The sequence below is a fragment of the Panicum hallii genome, chromosome 5, assembly GCF_002211085.1.
Source record: "Panicum hallii strain FIL2 chromosome 5, PHallii_v3.1, whole genome shotgun sequence".
NCBI lineage: Eukaryota > Viridiplantae > Streptophyta > Magnoliopsida > Poales > Poaceae > Panicum > Panicum hallii.
This window is the reverse complement of record NC_038046.1, coordinates 2,776,642-2,790,118: the sequence shown is the minus strand read 5'-3', so window position 1 is coordinate 2,790,118 and position 13,477 is coordinate 2,776,642. Positions and strand designations below refer to the sequence as shown.

The window sequence follows — 13,477 nt, the reverse complement described above, 5'->3', positions numbered from 1 at the left end:
CTATAAATCTACAACCATGCTTGTGCCCTTAATCTCATAAACATACAATAATTGTATATGGAGCCGCATGTTAACCACAAGTACATGAGGGTCCATAAAACTTATGTGATTAGGGATGCAAATGGGTATCTAATGGTGTTTTATAGGTCAGCTAAATAATTACGATGGCATGTCATCCTAATTTATTTCTCCTCCTAAATTAATTATGCATAATGCCATGCTAGTTCATTTTATCAATTTTTTTGGTTCAACCCAATAATCCAAAATAAATAAAACTTTATCTGTGATCGACATGATGGCATACAAAATATATTGATTAGTTGTGGGCTTGTAGCTTTGTGAAAATAATTCTAAAAATTATAGCTCCTTAATAGTTAGGCACAAATGGCTCACGTTTTCAGCTTTGCCAACAAGCTTTACCATGCACTCATGATTCCTGCCTAAAATGATATTGGCAAATGCAAAAGTACCTATTATTTGTGAGCAAGTCTTGCATTGCTCTCGCAAGACAATGCAAAAAGCATGTTTGAGATGAGCCATTATTCTTCCCACACCCAATCCCTTGTAACTAAATTTCTAGACCTACCAAGCTCTCCGTTTTGAGGTACGGTTGTCATCACTTCCCAATTCTTTTCCAATATTTTCCAGTTTGGCATTTTTACGAGTTGTTACTTTTTCTTACATAAAATTGCAGACTCACTTTTGGAAAGGATATGATCCATGGACAAATAGCTAAATGCTAGTATTTCTATTTTTATGATAAAGATGTCACTCCTATTAGGCTGAGGGTTAGTTGCCAAAGTTTGGAAGCCCGTATCAGCAGCAGTTTTGATGTGGGCTACACGTAGAGGTAGTAACGGATCATGATCTTAGTAGTCATTTTACAATCCAACTTGATCCTTATATATTTTTAGCACAAGATTAGAGCCCAATCTTAAAAGAATCCGGCCTTAGATTATATAGGCTAAATTTTAAAATTATTTACCACCCCTGGCTACACGACGGGAGAAGAGACTTTCACTCAGCGCAAGCACGAACAGCCCGAGGGGGAACAAAGAAGAGACCCATATAAATGGTAGGAGTGCTGTCTCGATGGGCTACCTCAGCAAACAGCCCATAAAATAAAACAAAAACCTACATGTGCAAAGCTAGAAAGGCTTCAATCATCCTCTTCCAAGTGTTTGCCAAATTTTCCCCCCAAAGACTATTGAGATCACGGGTAGTTCGGCACAGAGGAATCGTTGCAAGATTTCCGGTTGCAACACAACTCGTGCTTGTGCAGTTATGCTCATGTGCTGTTCTCTCCAGGCTAATGCAGATCCTCCCCCACCGATGGTGAAAGAAAAGCGAGAGCGCGTGCAGATCATATACGGCCAGTGCCTGATTACTCGTGGCAAACGGTACAAGCTCCGTATATCCAAGCCGTTGTACACGTACCACGTATTCGTACCGTGCTGATCATTGTCGGCAGTGTTCAGTGAACTATCGTCCACGGCAAAACTCCTTATTAACTGAAACGAATACAGGTCTCGTGCTTTGGTTAAAAATTAAGGGCAATCGACTGCTATAGGAGAGGGATTCATGTACCACGTATACTTGCGTACGTGAAGTACGGGTACGCCGTTTGCTGTCGCCTGCAGGCTATCAATGTACTGCCTCTCATCTCCGGAGGGCGCCGTAAGGAGCACTACACGACTTGATAAAACTAAGGATGTGTCTCCACGTCAATCTGACTGATATTTTGAATATCTACCAGTCGATGATGTCAGCCGTTCATCCATCCATCCAAGGGCTCAGCTGCTCCCTATACAAATGTGCGAGACCTGACTGTTTCGGGTCCGTAATTCACAATAGCAGACCCGTTAAACAGACAAGCACATCCATAACGGGCGCGCTTGTGGTTTGGAGACCCGTTAGGGCTGTTGGCTGTTTTTGTTGTCTGTTTTGGAGGCCTGTTAAGAGTGTTGGTGCTGTTGTTATCGGGTCAGGGTCTGTTCTTTTCTTTTTGCTAACTATAATACAAACAAAATTCACAACAAAAATTTTACAGGTACATTTCTCCTAGTTGTAAAGCTAGGACCTCGATTGAAGGTAATAGGCTCTGGTTGTAAAACTGAGCAACATGCCCAACACACCTACAAGGTGTGTGTTGTAGCTGCTAGTTTTTTTTGGAAAAAATCCATTTTACTCCCATCAATAATTCACTTTATCCATTTAACACCCTAAATAAAATTTAGACTCAAACTACTACCAAAACTATTTTAATTAGTCCAATCTACCCCCTAATGATATTTCTCTTTTTTATTTCTCCATTTACAAGTGGAATTTGAACTTTAAATTTTACAATATAACTTATAATATGATGCCCTATGCTAGAAAAATATATTATGACTTTTTATGAATATTTTTCATGCAGAATTGTATTTTTTTTGATAAATTTCGTGTCAAATATTTCCAAATTATAAAAATAACCATGAAAAATTCCTAATATATTTTTTAACATATGACATCATATTCTCTATCCTCATAAAATTTAAACTTAAAATTCAATTTATACGCGGAGAAAAAAAAAGAAATATCATTAGAGGGTAGATTAGACTAATTGGAATTGTTGGGGAAGTAAAATGAGCCTAAATTTTGCTCAAAGGGTTAAACGGACAAAGTAAATTGTTAAAAGGAGTAAAATGGACTTTTTTCTTTTTTTTCTTGGGTTATTTTCCGGATACAACCATTCTACAACTATGACTAAAAACATAATAAGTACAACACATCACAATTTTACAGATGATGGAAGTAAGTATACTCGTAGCATAAAATGGATGCTAGCAAGTTACACCTCCAAAAAATCACAAATTGTATCCAACCAGACATACATCCAGCACCTCAATTGGCCAAACTGCAAAGCAAAGACAGCCAGCCATCACCCATCAGCACAACAAGCGGAAGAAGTGGAAAGCGCAATTAACATACCTCTTTTCTTGAAACCTGAAAAAAATACTAACTGGAACCTGAAATTTTCACAAACTTCAAAAAAAATATAGTAAAAAATCTCTTGTCGTGGCCAAAAAGAGTTGAATCTTTGTACATTTCAATAGAGTACCTAATAACAAAAGTATATGCACCTGGACACATCAAGATACAAATTAGATTTTGCTTGTGATTCAGCCATTATGAATGCAATAGGTACAATCACAAAAACTAGCATACACTTGAGTTGAAAAGGCCAAGAGATATGTCCAGTACAGAAGATAAGATATGAGTTCAGACAATTATTCACTAGATCAAATTTGATAGACTTAAAAAAACCTCCACCAAATGTAAATCTGTGCATAGGTACAGGAAATAAGAAAACATGCTACAAGCAGTAGTTTATTATAAAAAATAAACATAAGTACAGAATAAATGTAGAAAAATTACATAGGAACAATATTGAAATTAACGATTTTCTCTAGCTATCAATTTAGTATAATGACCATCGCAAGTTTTTCATAGCACAAAAGTGCCTAACTGATTGCTACCTAAATTAGAGCTCCCTTGGTTAGCATACTACTAGCCATTCAAAAAACAGGAATCTTCCAATGATAAAAGAGAAAAGGCCTTGGCTATTTTAGGCCTCCTACATTTATCCTACTTGATTAGATTATCACAGTGAAAAAAATTACACTGCAAATAATGATGGAAATGTTGTAACTGAAACGTAAAAAGTTCCTCTAACAATATATACTATAAATTATCTTAGTTATAGAACTTCTTAAAAAATGATATGCCATCTCATACCAATATATTGCACAATAAAATTGTTGTTATTAAAAATCCATGTAGTACGAAGAGAAAAACAATATAGCAGTTGACAGTTTATTAATTGCATCAATAAAATACACTTAGATATCAGTCTAAGAATTTTATGTTAGTAAAAAACTTAACTAAAAGAACAACATAATCTGCTATAATTAAATTAATACAACTTTGACTAAAGTAGTTCTAAGACAAAATATAGAGAGATTACCTTGTTGAATGGTGGTGGTAGAAAAGCAGGTCAGGAAAAAAACATTTATCTGAAATAAATGAAAATATTTTAGGTGATGATTGTTGGTTTAAATTCTAGTTAAGGATATCAAAATAAAAATTCAGATATTCCTATTTCAGAGTGCAATAACAATCAATACATCCCCAAAAACACTTAAATCACCAACGAAATGATAAGGATCAGTTGAGGGCTTAGTTCCCAATTGATTAAGAAATTAAAGAAACACTAAGTATAAATCTATCAAAGTTGGCAAGATTGACAAAAATGATGTTGGGAACGGAACTGCTAAAAACTACAGTAAAAAATAAATATTTTAGCTAGTGAATAGCGAAAATAGATGAATATTTTAGCTATCATTTACTAACATCCACCAACCAGAGAAATTTACTAGTGAACAATAAGCTATCATGCATGCTGGTGTATGCTTGGTACTATGTATTTGTGCCTCGTTCATTCTGTCTACACGAATGACTACACTTAATGATGGAAATGCTGACATTGGATTATAAAAGAATTCTCCAAAAAATTGTAAATTATCTTAGTTACAGAGCTGCAGACGAGAAAAACTGCACTTAACTATCACTATGAGGAGTATTAGATAGTAGGTTAATAATAATTAACACATCCACATAGCACTTTAGAAAATAATCGCCACCTCACCCCCCCCCCCCCACCACACACACAAAGAAAAAAAAACATGGTTATTTGTTTGAAATGATAGCTAGATCACAAAACGACTAAACATTACGGTTTATTCTAACAATTTACACTGTAATGCATGCTGACCTAACAAATTTACCTAACACAGTGGAGATGCACACCATCAGAGACTTTTCATACATAATACTATCCTGATAGCTTGAGAAGACACTGCTTGCAGTTAATGCAAGAGCAACACCATACCTACTCTATAGATTTAATTAGTTATTTAGAACAATTAAAGCTATGGCGTTTGGATTAATTCATTAGCATCTCTCATTTGGATCTGTATTTCTTTGCACAGGAGCCAGAAAAAATATAAAATATAATCAAACTTAAGCTCTTTAAGATCCGTAATTTTTAAGGTTCATGGTTGTGGGCGTATCACACATAGCTTATGCCTTACTGCACATTCTCAAGGTTCTGGAGCCCAGATTTATTTGGAAAAAGTCAGGTCCCAGTCTCTTTTGATACAGCCACATCTACTGCTATCAACTCAAATTTGGCACAACCATAAGCAGCACGAATTTTCAACCCCTCAATCATTAAGACAAATATTAAAACATGATTGCTGCAAAAAATTGTACATGTGCTCCTCGAATGACTATAGATGGAAAAAACTACTGAATTTTTAGCTTGAAAGAAATAACAGCAAAGCCCCACAGAAGTTTCATCTTTAACCACTAAAGAAGCAGGCAACATTCAGAGCTCAAACAAACAAATATTATGATCTGGGTGCATACGAATCTAGTGAGCATTGAGCAATGGTTACAACATCTAGTAATACATGAGTATTTGGGTTGTCAGTCTGCCATTGCAGAAATCGTATACCAGTGCTAAATACAGGGGTGTCTTGAAGCAAGCAACTAAACTACAAGTTAGCTGATAGGAGAATATCGATCAGAAAGATATCAGTCAGCAGCCGTTTGCCACACAATAAACAATCAGATGTGATTCTGGGATCCAAACACCCCTTCAGTTGCTATGCTTGAGGCCACACGGTAGACTTGCCTGGCTATCACCAGCAACTAGTTGACGAGATTAACAGCTAATAATTGGGCCTTTTTTTTTCTGCGAGGTGGATTCACAACATCGTCGCAAGAAAAAATTCCTTTACTTACGGCAAGAAAAAACGACGCAGCCACTTTGAATGCGATCAGGGACGGGCCAGACGATAAGATGGCGCGCGAGCGGCCTCGTCTTTACAGAGCAGGTACGCACGGCCGCGGCTGAATCCACCTCGCTTTGCCGGCGTGGTGGTTTCTTCCCGTGTCTGCATCCGCTGTGGTTGGTCTCGGTCCCCTCGTGCGCCTGTGCGCTCTGATGCCAGTGTACCGGTAAACAACTGTGCGTGGATCGTTGGGGGCACGGGGGACAGCCCGTTTTCCCTGCAAATTCCTGTGCCGTGCTGGCATCTTTGCTCGCAAGTACAAACATGGACTGCCTCGGCATGAACACATGCTGACTCCACGCTAGCTAGATACGGCCATGTTCAAATGCCGGAATTATTTCGTGCAGCTAAAACCAGCTAGTACAACTAAACGTGATCTATTTATCTATTAATCTGCTAAAAGAACCCGAACTGGCTGACCTCCAGCCCAAGTATCATGGTCTGATCATTACGGGCATGTTACGCCGGGAGGCGCAGACGCGACCGGTCGCATGACCGGATGAAGCCACGCACGACCCCACCGCTCAGCGCCGTGGGGAGCCGCGCGTGGTCCCACCTGTCACCGTCACGCGCCGTTACAACCTGTCGGTGACGGTGAGCGGAGCGGAGGCGGCTCCCCCCTGCTACTTCCCACCCGAAAACGAAACCCCAGCTCGCTGCGCCACTCCCTAATTAAGGCCCCACTAATTTCACCTCCCCTCCGCCACCTCCTGCTCACGCGCTCACCAACACGTGGGGCTTCTGTTACCGTGGACCCACACGTCATCGGGTGTCGTTGGGTTGCGAGGCGTGTCTGATCCCCGCCGCAGGAGGCGTCAGTGTGGTCAGCAGCTTTAATACGAACCCAAGCCTCAGTCCCGATGGAGAAGAAAACAAAACAATACAGCCAGTGGAAGCCGCCGTGCCGTGTGCCGAGGCGGGCGGAGGCTAGCTACCAGCTTCCGCCGCAGCGCAGGGGAATGCGGCGAGGGGCAGTGGGGCCGCCGCTGCGACGGTAGCTAGCTGCGGGGCTCGGCTCGGGTCCGTGGGGGCGCGGGAGGAGGGTGATGGGGGTGTGGAGGGAGGGCGCGGGGTGGTGCTTCTGCTCCGGCGGCGGCGACGACGGGGGGCGGTCGGAGAGGGTCAAGGCGGCGATCTTCTCCGCGAGGTCCCCCGCGCTGGCGGAGGTCAGTGGGCAGGGCAGCGCCAGCGCCAGCGGGAGCGGGCTCCTGATCCACCGGAACCTGCTACTCACCACGCACGGCAACCTGCCCTCGGCCGCCGCTGCCGAGGACGCCGAAGCGCGGCTTGGACACGGCCGCCTCGTCGCCAGGCTCGAGCCTCACAGGTTGAAACTCTTCTTCCGCCTCCTGACACCTTCCAAACCGCTGCAAGTTCTCTAAGATTGCTTGCGCTTGTGTGGGATCGGAGCATTTGGTTGTCTGGCTCTGGCAGTGATTGCAGATCTGCCCGCTCCGCCTGCGGCCGAGCAAGCATGACCAGTTACTGTGCGGAGCGGGTCCCCACGCGGCGCCATTCCGCGGAGTTGTCGGTGGTGGTGGGCGAGCTGTTGCTACTGCTCATGATTAGCCGTAATGCGGCTGATTAGGAAAGAGAATTACTTCTGAATTGTGGGGTTTCTGTTGGGTGGTTAGTAATAGCAATCGTCGCCGTATTGATAGTGGCAGGAGCTACACCTGAAGCAGGTGCTCAGTGCTCACAAAGCTCGGGCAGTGTAAATGGCGCCTTTTAGCTGTGGCAATCGCCACTGCTATTTTGAAGAAGGTTGCATAGATCTTTCTTGGTTTTTTGCTGAGTATAGTACTGGTTAAAGTTTGTTTCTTTTATTCATTTGAAAAGGCTTTTGAGGTTATCCAAGAAAATGTATGAGGGCCTGTTTGGATCCACCCCCAAATGGCAAAAGGGCAAATGGCAAAATTTTTGCTCCTGTCACATCAGATGTTTGGACGCTAATTAGAAGTATTAAATATAGTTTAATTAAAAAACTAATTACATAGATGAGGACTAAATGACGAGACGAATCTATTAAGCCTAATTAATCCATAATTAGCAAAATTACGGTAGCATTTGCCCTTTTGCACTTTGGGGTGTTTGGATCCAAAAGTGCAAAAAAAGTGCAAAAGAGCAAAAGTTTTGCACTTTCTCTTTCTCTTTCCCATTCATCCGAACAGGCCCTGAGTTATGACACCAACAAGCAATAAGTGGTTCATGATGAAAAAGTAGCAGCAACCAGCAACCTTGGATCATAAAAAGTTCAAAGCAAAGCGACCTGTTTTTACATTTTGTGTCACCTCAGGTGAATTTCGCTCCTCAGTCAGAAACTGGGTCTGAAAAGTGCACATTTTATCTGTATACGTTGTTTTTGCCTGAATAAAATTCTTCATTACGGCCTTCCCAATATTTGCTGTTTATGTATCCAGCATTACATTCTCTCTGAAATGATTTTCTTTCCGTGCAGATTCTTCATTACAAGCTCAATTCTTGACCTTACAATAGTGGGTCTTGATTATACAGAGGGTGACTCAACTTTGCAAAGCCAACAGCCTCACTATTTGAAAACAAGCTGCAAACCAAGCCTAGATCATGGAAGTGCTGTGTACCTACTGGGACATACAGGGAAAAAGGAACTGGTTATTGGTGAGGGCAAAGTAGTTATTGGCACAGACAATCTCATAAAGCTTGCAACCAATGGGGTGACATGGTGCCCCGGGTCTGCCGGTTTTGATGCCCAAGGGAAGCTAGCTTTCATGATTTGTGATCCAATGAAGTTGGCGTCTTCTCCCACCGCAAGATCATCCTCGGCATCCTCATCCTCATCACATTCATGGAAGAAGGATCACCCAATGCAATTTGGGATCCCCATATCCGTGGTTTGCGATTGGTTGTATCAGCATTGGCAGGGCAACTTGGACGAGGTTAGCAAGCCCAAGTTACCTCTTGTTCGGCTGATGTCCAGCAGGAGTGATCACTCAAGCACCTCTTTTACTCGTCGTCATGTGTTCAAGCCTGACCAAGAGAATGATGATGCTTCCGTCTGTTCAAAGCCTAAATATCAGCAGGCATCAGGAAGCTCAGCCACTGCAAGGATTTCGCATGAAGCGAATCCTCTAGTTGATCTGCGCACTAGCAGTGAACAGGGGATTGCAACGCCAGAAATCTATGAGTCGCCAAGGCCTTGCCAGGCTCAGAAGGATGCCGCACCAGGTCAACTCTTGGACATCAACTTCCCACCCAGGGCTCCAAATACTATCTTTCTACCACTGCCTCTGAAGCAAATGCTTTCTGATGAGAACAATGTTGAAACATCCAAGCCTAAAAATCGGTCGAAAGACAATGGTTTCCCATCAGGGCTGATGTGGCACCGTAATAGTGAGGCTGAGTGTCGGAACCCTCCAGTAGCTCTTCGGCATGAGGATTGCAGCAGTGAGGGGCAGTCGAGCTTGTCACCTGTTGAGATACTGGAGTATAGAGGTCAGGATCATTATAGCAGCGAAGAGGAAACAATGTACTCAGCTGAAACCATGGAAAGCAGGAACATCCCAAGCCCCAGGGAAAAGCATGTGGGGAGGAGCCAGAGCTGTGTCACCTACAGCAGGTGGAGCTCTCCAAGAACCTCATCAATGCAAAACGGAACATTGCGAAAGCAGCATACGCTGATCCCTGTGCGGAAGACACACTCGCAGAACACAGCTCTACCACAGAGGAATCACGACTATTTAAGCCCAACGGTCTCCTCAGCTATGAAGAAGAGGAACTCCATGGAACAGCAACAACCCACAAAGCCTCGGCAGAGCGTTGTTCACTCTTCCCCAAAATGGATGTTTTGATGATTCTGTGCATCTGGTTTTGTGTGTGGAGACGATGAACAAAGAATTGCTGTTTTGGTGGAATCTACTGCTCCTATGTCTCCTCCTCAGCTTTGTGGGTTGGTGCTGTCTTCCTTGCCATCTCTCTCACTCTCTCTGGGATTTTATTTGCAGAATGGCTTGGATAGATAAAGAGAAACAGAAAGCAAAAAAAAGCAAAAAAAAATCAACATGAAAGGTTACAGATCAAATGTGTTCAGGGCATCTTGCGTGAGCTTGCTGCGAAGGGTTGCCATCTTTGTGTGTAGATTGGATAAGAACTACAGACTGGAGTATTTAGCTTACAAGTTTTAACTAAACAGTTTAATGGTGATATTTGTTTTTGTTTTTGGTATTCATCCATGGGCATGAGGACTATAATCATTTGGTTTGCTCCTGCATCGTGGTGTGATGTATGCCATCCTGAATTAAATCAGGATTCTAGATAGTTGAGGGTTTGGCTACCAAGTGACCTTTTCTGTTCTTTTCTCTCTTTTTTTCATTTTACCACTTGAAGCAGTCAAGCAGATACTGCTACAGATCTGAACTTTGTTGAGGCTTCAGAGTATATATTGTCCGTAATGTGTTGGCTGTCTGGCAGGCTACAGCAATGTAAATAGCTTTTATGGTGAATGATGTGGCAGAGTTCATCGTGGATTCGTGGTCCTCTACTCTCCTGCTTGCAGTTCAACAATGTAAATAGCTGTCACCATTAGTCTGTTACGAACTTACCATGTATGCATTCCTTTGTATACGCATTTCAGTCACCTAGGCCGAAATTCATCAGCGTGCTCCCTCGGAAATTCCTTCCTGAAGAAATTCGGGATCCCTGTGTGATCAGGGTTTGCAACGCCTCTGCTTCGTGTTGATTAGCTGGTGACGAGTGCTCAGTTGCATGACATGCATGACCTACAGGCCTTTGCACAACCGAAACTTGCGGCGAATCGAGCACAGCTGCCACAGGCTTGATTCATGAATCGTGATTCTGCGATGAGCATCTGGGTAGCCTGTGCGACCGCAACGTCAACAATACCAGGCAGGCAGCTGGGCCAGGCACGAGAATACGTCAGGAACGAGAGATCAGGAGTCAAACCTGAGCAATGAATCCAACTAGCATCCATCGGCACTGTCTCCTGTCCAGAATCTGTCTCCAGGTTCCGTCGATGCCCTGCGCACATGGAAATGCTGCTGCCACCCTGTTCCACAGGGAACATAGCACGCTTAATCATTTCTCCATACACTGCATCATCTTCTCACACTATATTTATATTTACATGTCACGGGTGACGGGTGTTAATTTTGGGGAAGATTTTGTCACGCTCATTCATCTCAAAACATATAGGTGTCACCTTGACATAAACACCTGCATACATATCCAGAACAAAGACGCGTTTCTGTAGCATCAGAGTACAATTTACCCACAGGCACCGTGCACGTTAATGGCTTACAGGTTACTCCCTGCAGATGGGAAGATAAATAGATTTGGGAATGAGATGAGATCCATCATACTAACTTTTGCAGCTGAAAGACACTGTGTAATCATGAGCCTTAAGCTGAACCTATTGTATTCTGAACGAGATTGAATGCAGGAGTGGCAACAAGAAGAAAAGCGGAGGTGGTTAAGTAAGATTCAAGTTTGAGTACTTCTGCAGCCAACAATCAGATATGAGAAGAGAAGTTGTATCTTGATTACTCTGGAAGGATTCGCACATGAGCTAATCACTTCTTATGCGACTCAAACATCACTTGTGCACAACTTAGGCACTACCTTTTCCCTTTTGGCATGTTTCTGCCTTTAAATAACTCCGAACATCCTGAAGGAACTCCTTTTTTTAGGAAAAAGAATATTAAAATGTGGAAATACACATTTTCGTCAGGAAAACGGATTTCTGAGTTCTAGCCACATATTGGCACCGTGAGTTAGCTGAATGAAGTCTTTTCTTTGGGGGAGAAGAAAGGCAATGCATTCCGTACAGAAATTTTGACAAAATAAGTTCAAGCAAACAAGAACTTTCTGAGTCAACTTTGAAGCATGGACAGATGATGAATGTTTATGCACGTTCACTTTTGCTACGTGGGCAATTAAACATCCTCCACAGGAATGGAAGTGCATTGCAAGACCAGGGGTCATGATGCAAGTTACATAAATAATTAAGCTTCACTAGCAAAATAAAACCCATAGCTAAACTTACGATCAATTTGAAATGCACAAGGCATTGTGCAGTTTTTTTTTAAGTTTTAACAAATTGGCAAGGAAAATAAAGTTAAAATTGGGTAATAGTAAAATAAATTTGGTCTGGACAGACATAAAGCACACTAATAATTATTAATTTGCGTGTATTATTGATGGGCAATATTAAGAGAAGAGAACATGATTCCTGAAGCATGTCTTATATCAGCATATAGTGCAGCCATAAGAGAAGATAAGCACTCACTATTAATTATCAGAATGTTGGATCCGTCGAATATTTTGTGAAGACAGAAAAGTGCAAAGGGGGGACAAATACAATAGATGAGCTGATAAGGTCTGGCCGATCCAGTCACTCTGAAAAAGAGCCGCCACGATTTGACGAGCTATCACATTCCATGACACGATTGAGATGCAAGAGATGGCATCCACTAAAAGGCACTAAATCCCCACACATAAACAACCATTATTCCAGCTATCAACTAGCCACTATCAACAAGTAGTATCCTAATAGGCATCCATGTGTGGAAAGGGATAAACAAAATCCCACAGGCAGAGGACCAAGAATACTGAAGAAAACCCTAGCAGTGATCTCCAAATCAATCCAACCCCCTCCTTTTTTTTTCTTTAACCAAATCGAGTGTAGCAGCTACACAACGTAGTAATGATCACAGCAAAATACTAGCTAGAAGTAATAGCAATCGCCACTTAACTAAGCAGGTGGGGAATTTATACATATTCCTTACTACCCCACTCTCTCACTCTTACTCCGACCAATTTAATGAATCCCGCGGACAGCAGCAGCCGCCTCAGAGGTTGCACCCGAGGCAGTCGCAGGACTTGGGCATGAAGGAGCAGTACCCGAAGGGGCGGTTGGGGATGTTGCAGTTGATGGCGTAGCAGCAGGGCGCGAGGACGCAGGTGTGCCTGTCCCCGCCGCAGCAGGTGCAGGGCGCGCAGAGCTGGAAGCTGCCCCCGAGCCGCCGCCGCGTGTCGTTGAGGCCGAGCGCCATCGCGCCCAGCTCCGCCTCCGAGGGGGCCACCGGCACCAGCCCCCGCCGAGACGGCGCCCCGGGCCCCGCTCCCTGCGCCTGCGCCGCGCCGGGAAGCACAATGTCAGCAGAATTGCAGCAAATCCGAGCAAGATTCAGCGGGGGTTGGCCGGTTGGAGACGCCGACGTACCTGGGTGCCGCTGGAGGCCGCGGCCGACGAGACGAGCAGCAAGACGAGGAGCGGGAGGAGCCTGGGCATGGCTGCTCGGCTAGGGTTTTGGCCCGGGGTGCGGCGTCGGGCGCGCGCGCGGTTGCAGTGGGGATTTGGAGCGAGTGAGGAGCGGGCGGGTGGCTGGATGGAGGAGGAAGGGAATGCGAGGGGGGGGGGGGGGGGGGGGGCGAAGAGTTGGAGGAGGTGGCGGAAAGGGGTTGGACTGGAGGGATCAGGAGGAGAGGGCCAGAGCCCAGAGGGGGAAGCTGGGGGAGGAAGTGAAGTGAAGATGTGGAAAGGCGAGGGCGCCTCGGCTTCTTTTCGGAGAAAGCGAGGGCCGCGG

General features: G+C 43.8%; 2 protein-coding genes across 2 annotated transcripts; one reads left to right on the top strand and one right to left on the bottom strand.

Moving 5' to 3' along the window:
* The first annotated feature begins 6,779 nt into the window (after positions 1-6,779).
* LOC112894003 lies at positions 6,780-10,399 on the top strand. Its single transcript, XM_025961559.1, has 2 exons — positions 6,780-7,224; positions 8,356-10,399. Exons 1-2 carry the CDS (start codon positions 6,944-6,946, stop codon positions 9,722-9,724), a joined length of 1,650 nt encoding a protein of 549 aa, XP_025817344.1. The 5' UTR covers positions 6,780-6,943; the 3' UTR covers positions 9,725-10,399.
* A 1,784-nt stretch (positions 10,400-12,183) lies between these two features.
* On the bottom strand, positions 12,184-13,316 carry LOC112894400. Its single transcript, XM_025962096.1, has 2 exons — positions 13,114-13,316; positions 12,184-13,021 (listed from the first exon to the last, which is right to left on the bottom strand). Exons 1-2 carry the CDS (start codon positions 13,180-13,182, stop codon positions 12,740-12,742), a joined length of 351 nt encoding a protein of 116 aa, XP_025817881.1. The 5' UTR covers positions 13,183-13,316; the 3' UTR covers positions 12,184-12,739.
* Between the last annotated feature and the right edge of the window lie 161 nt (positions 13,317-13,477).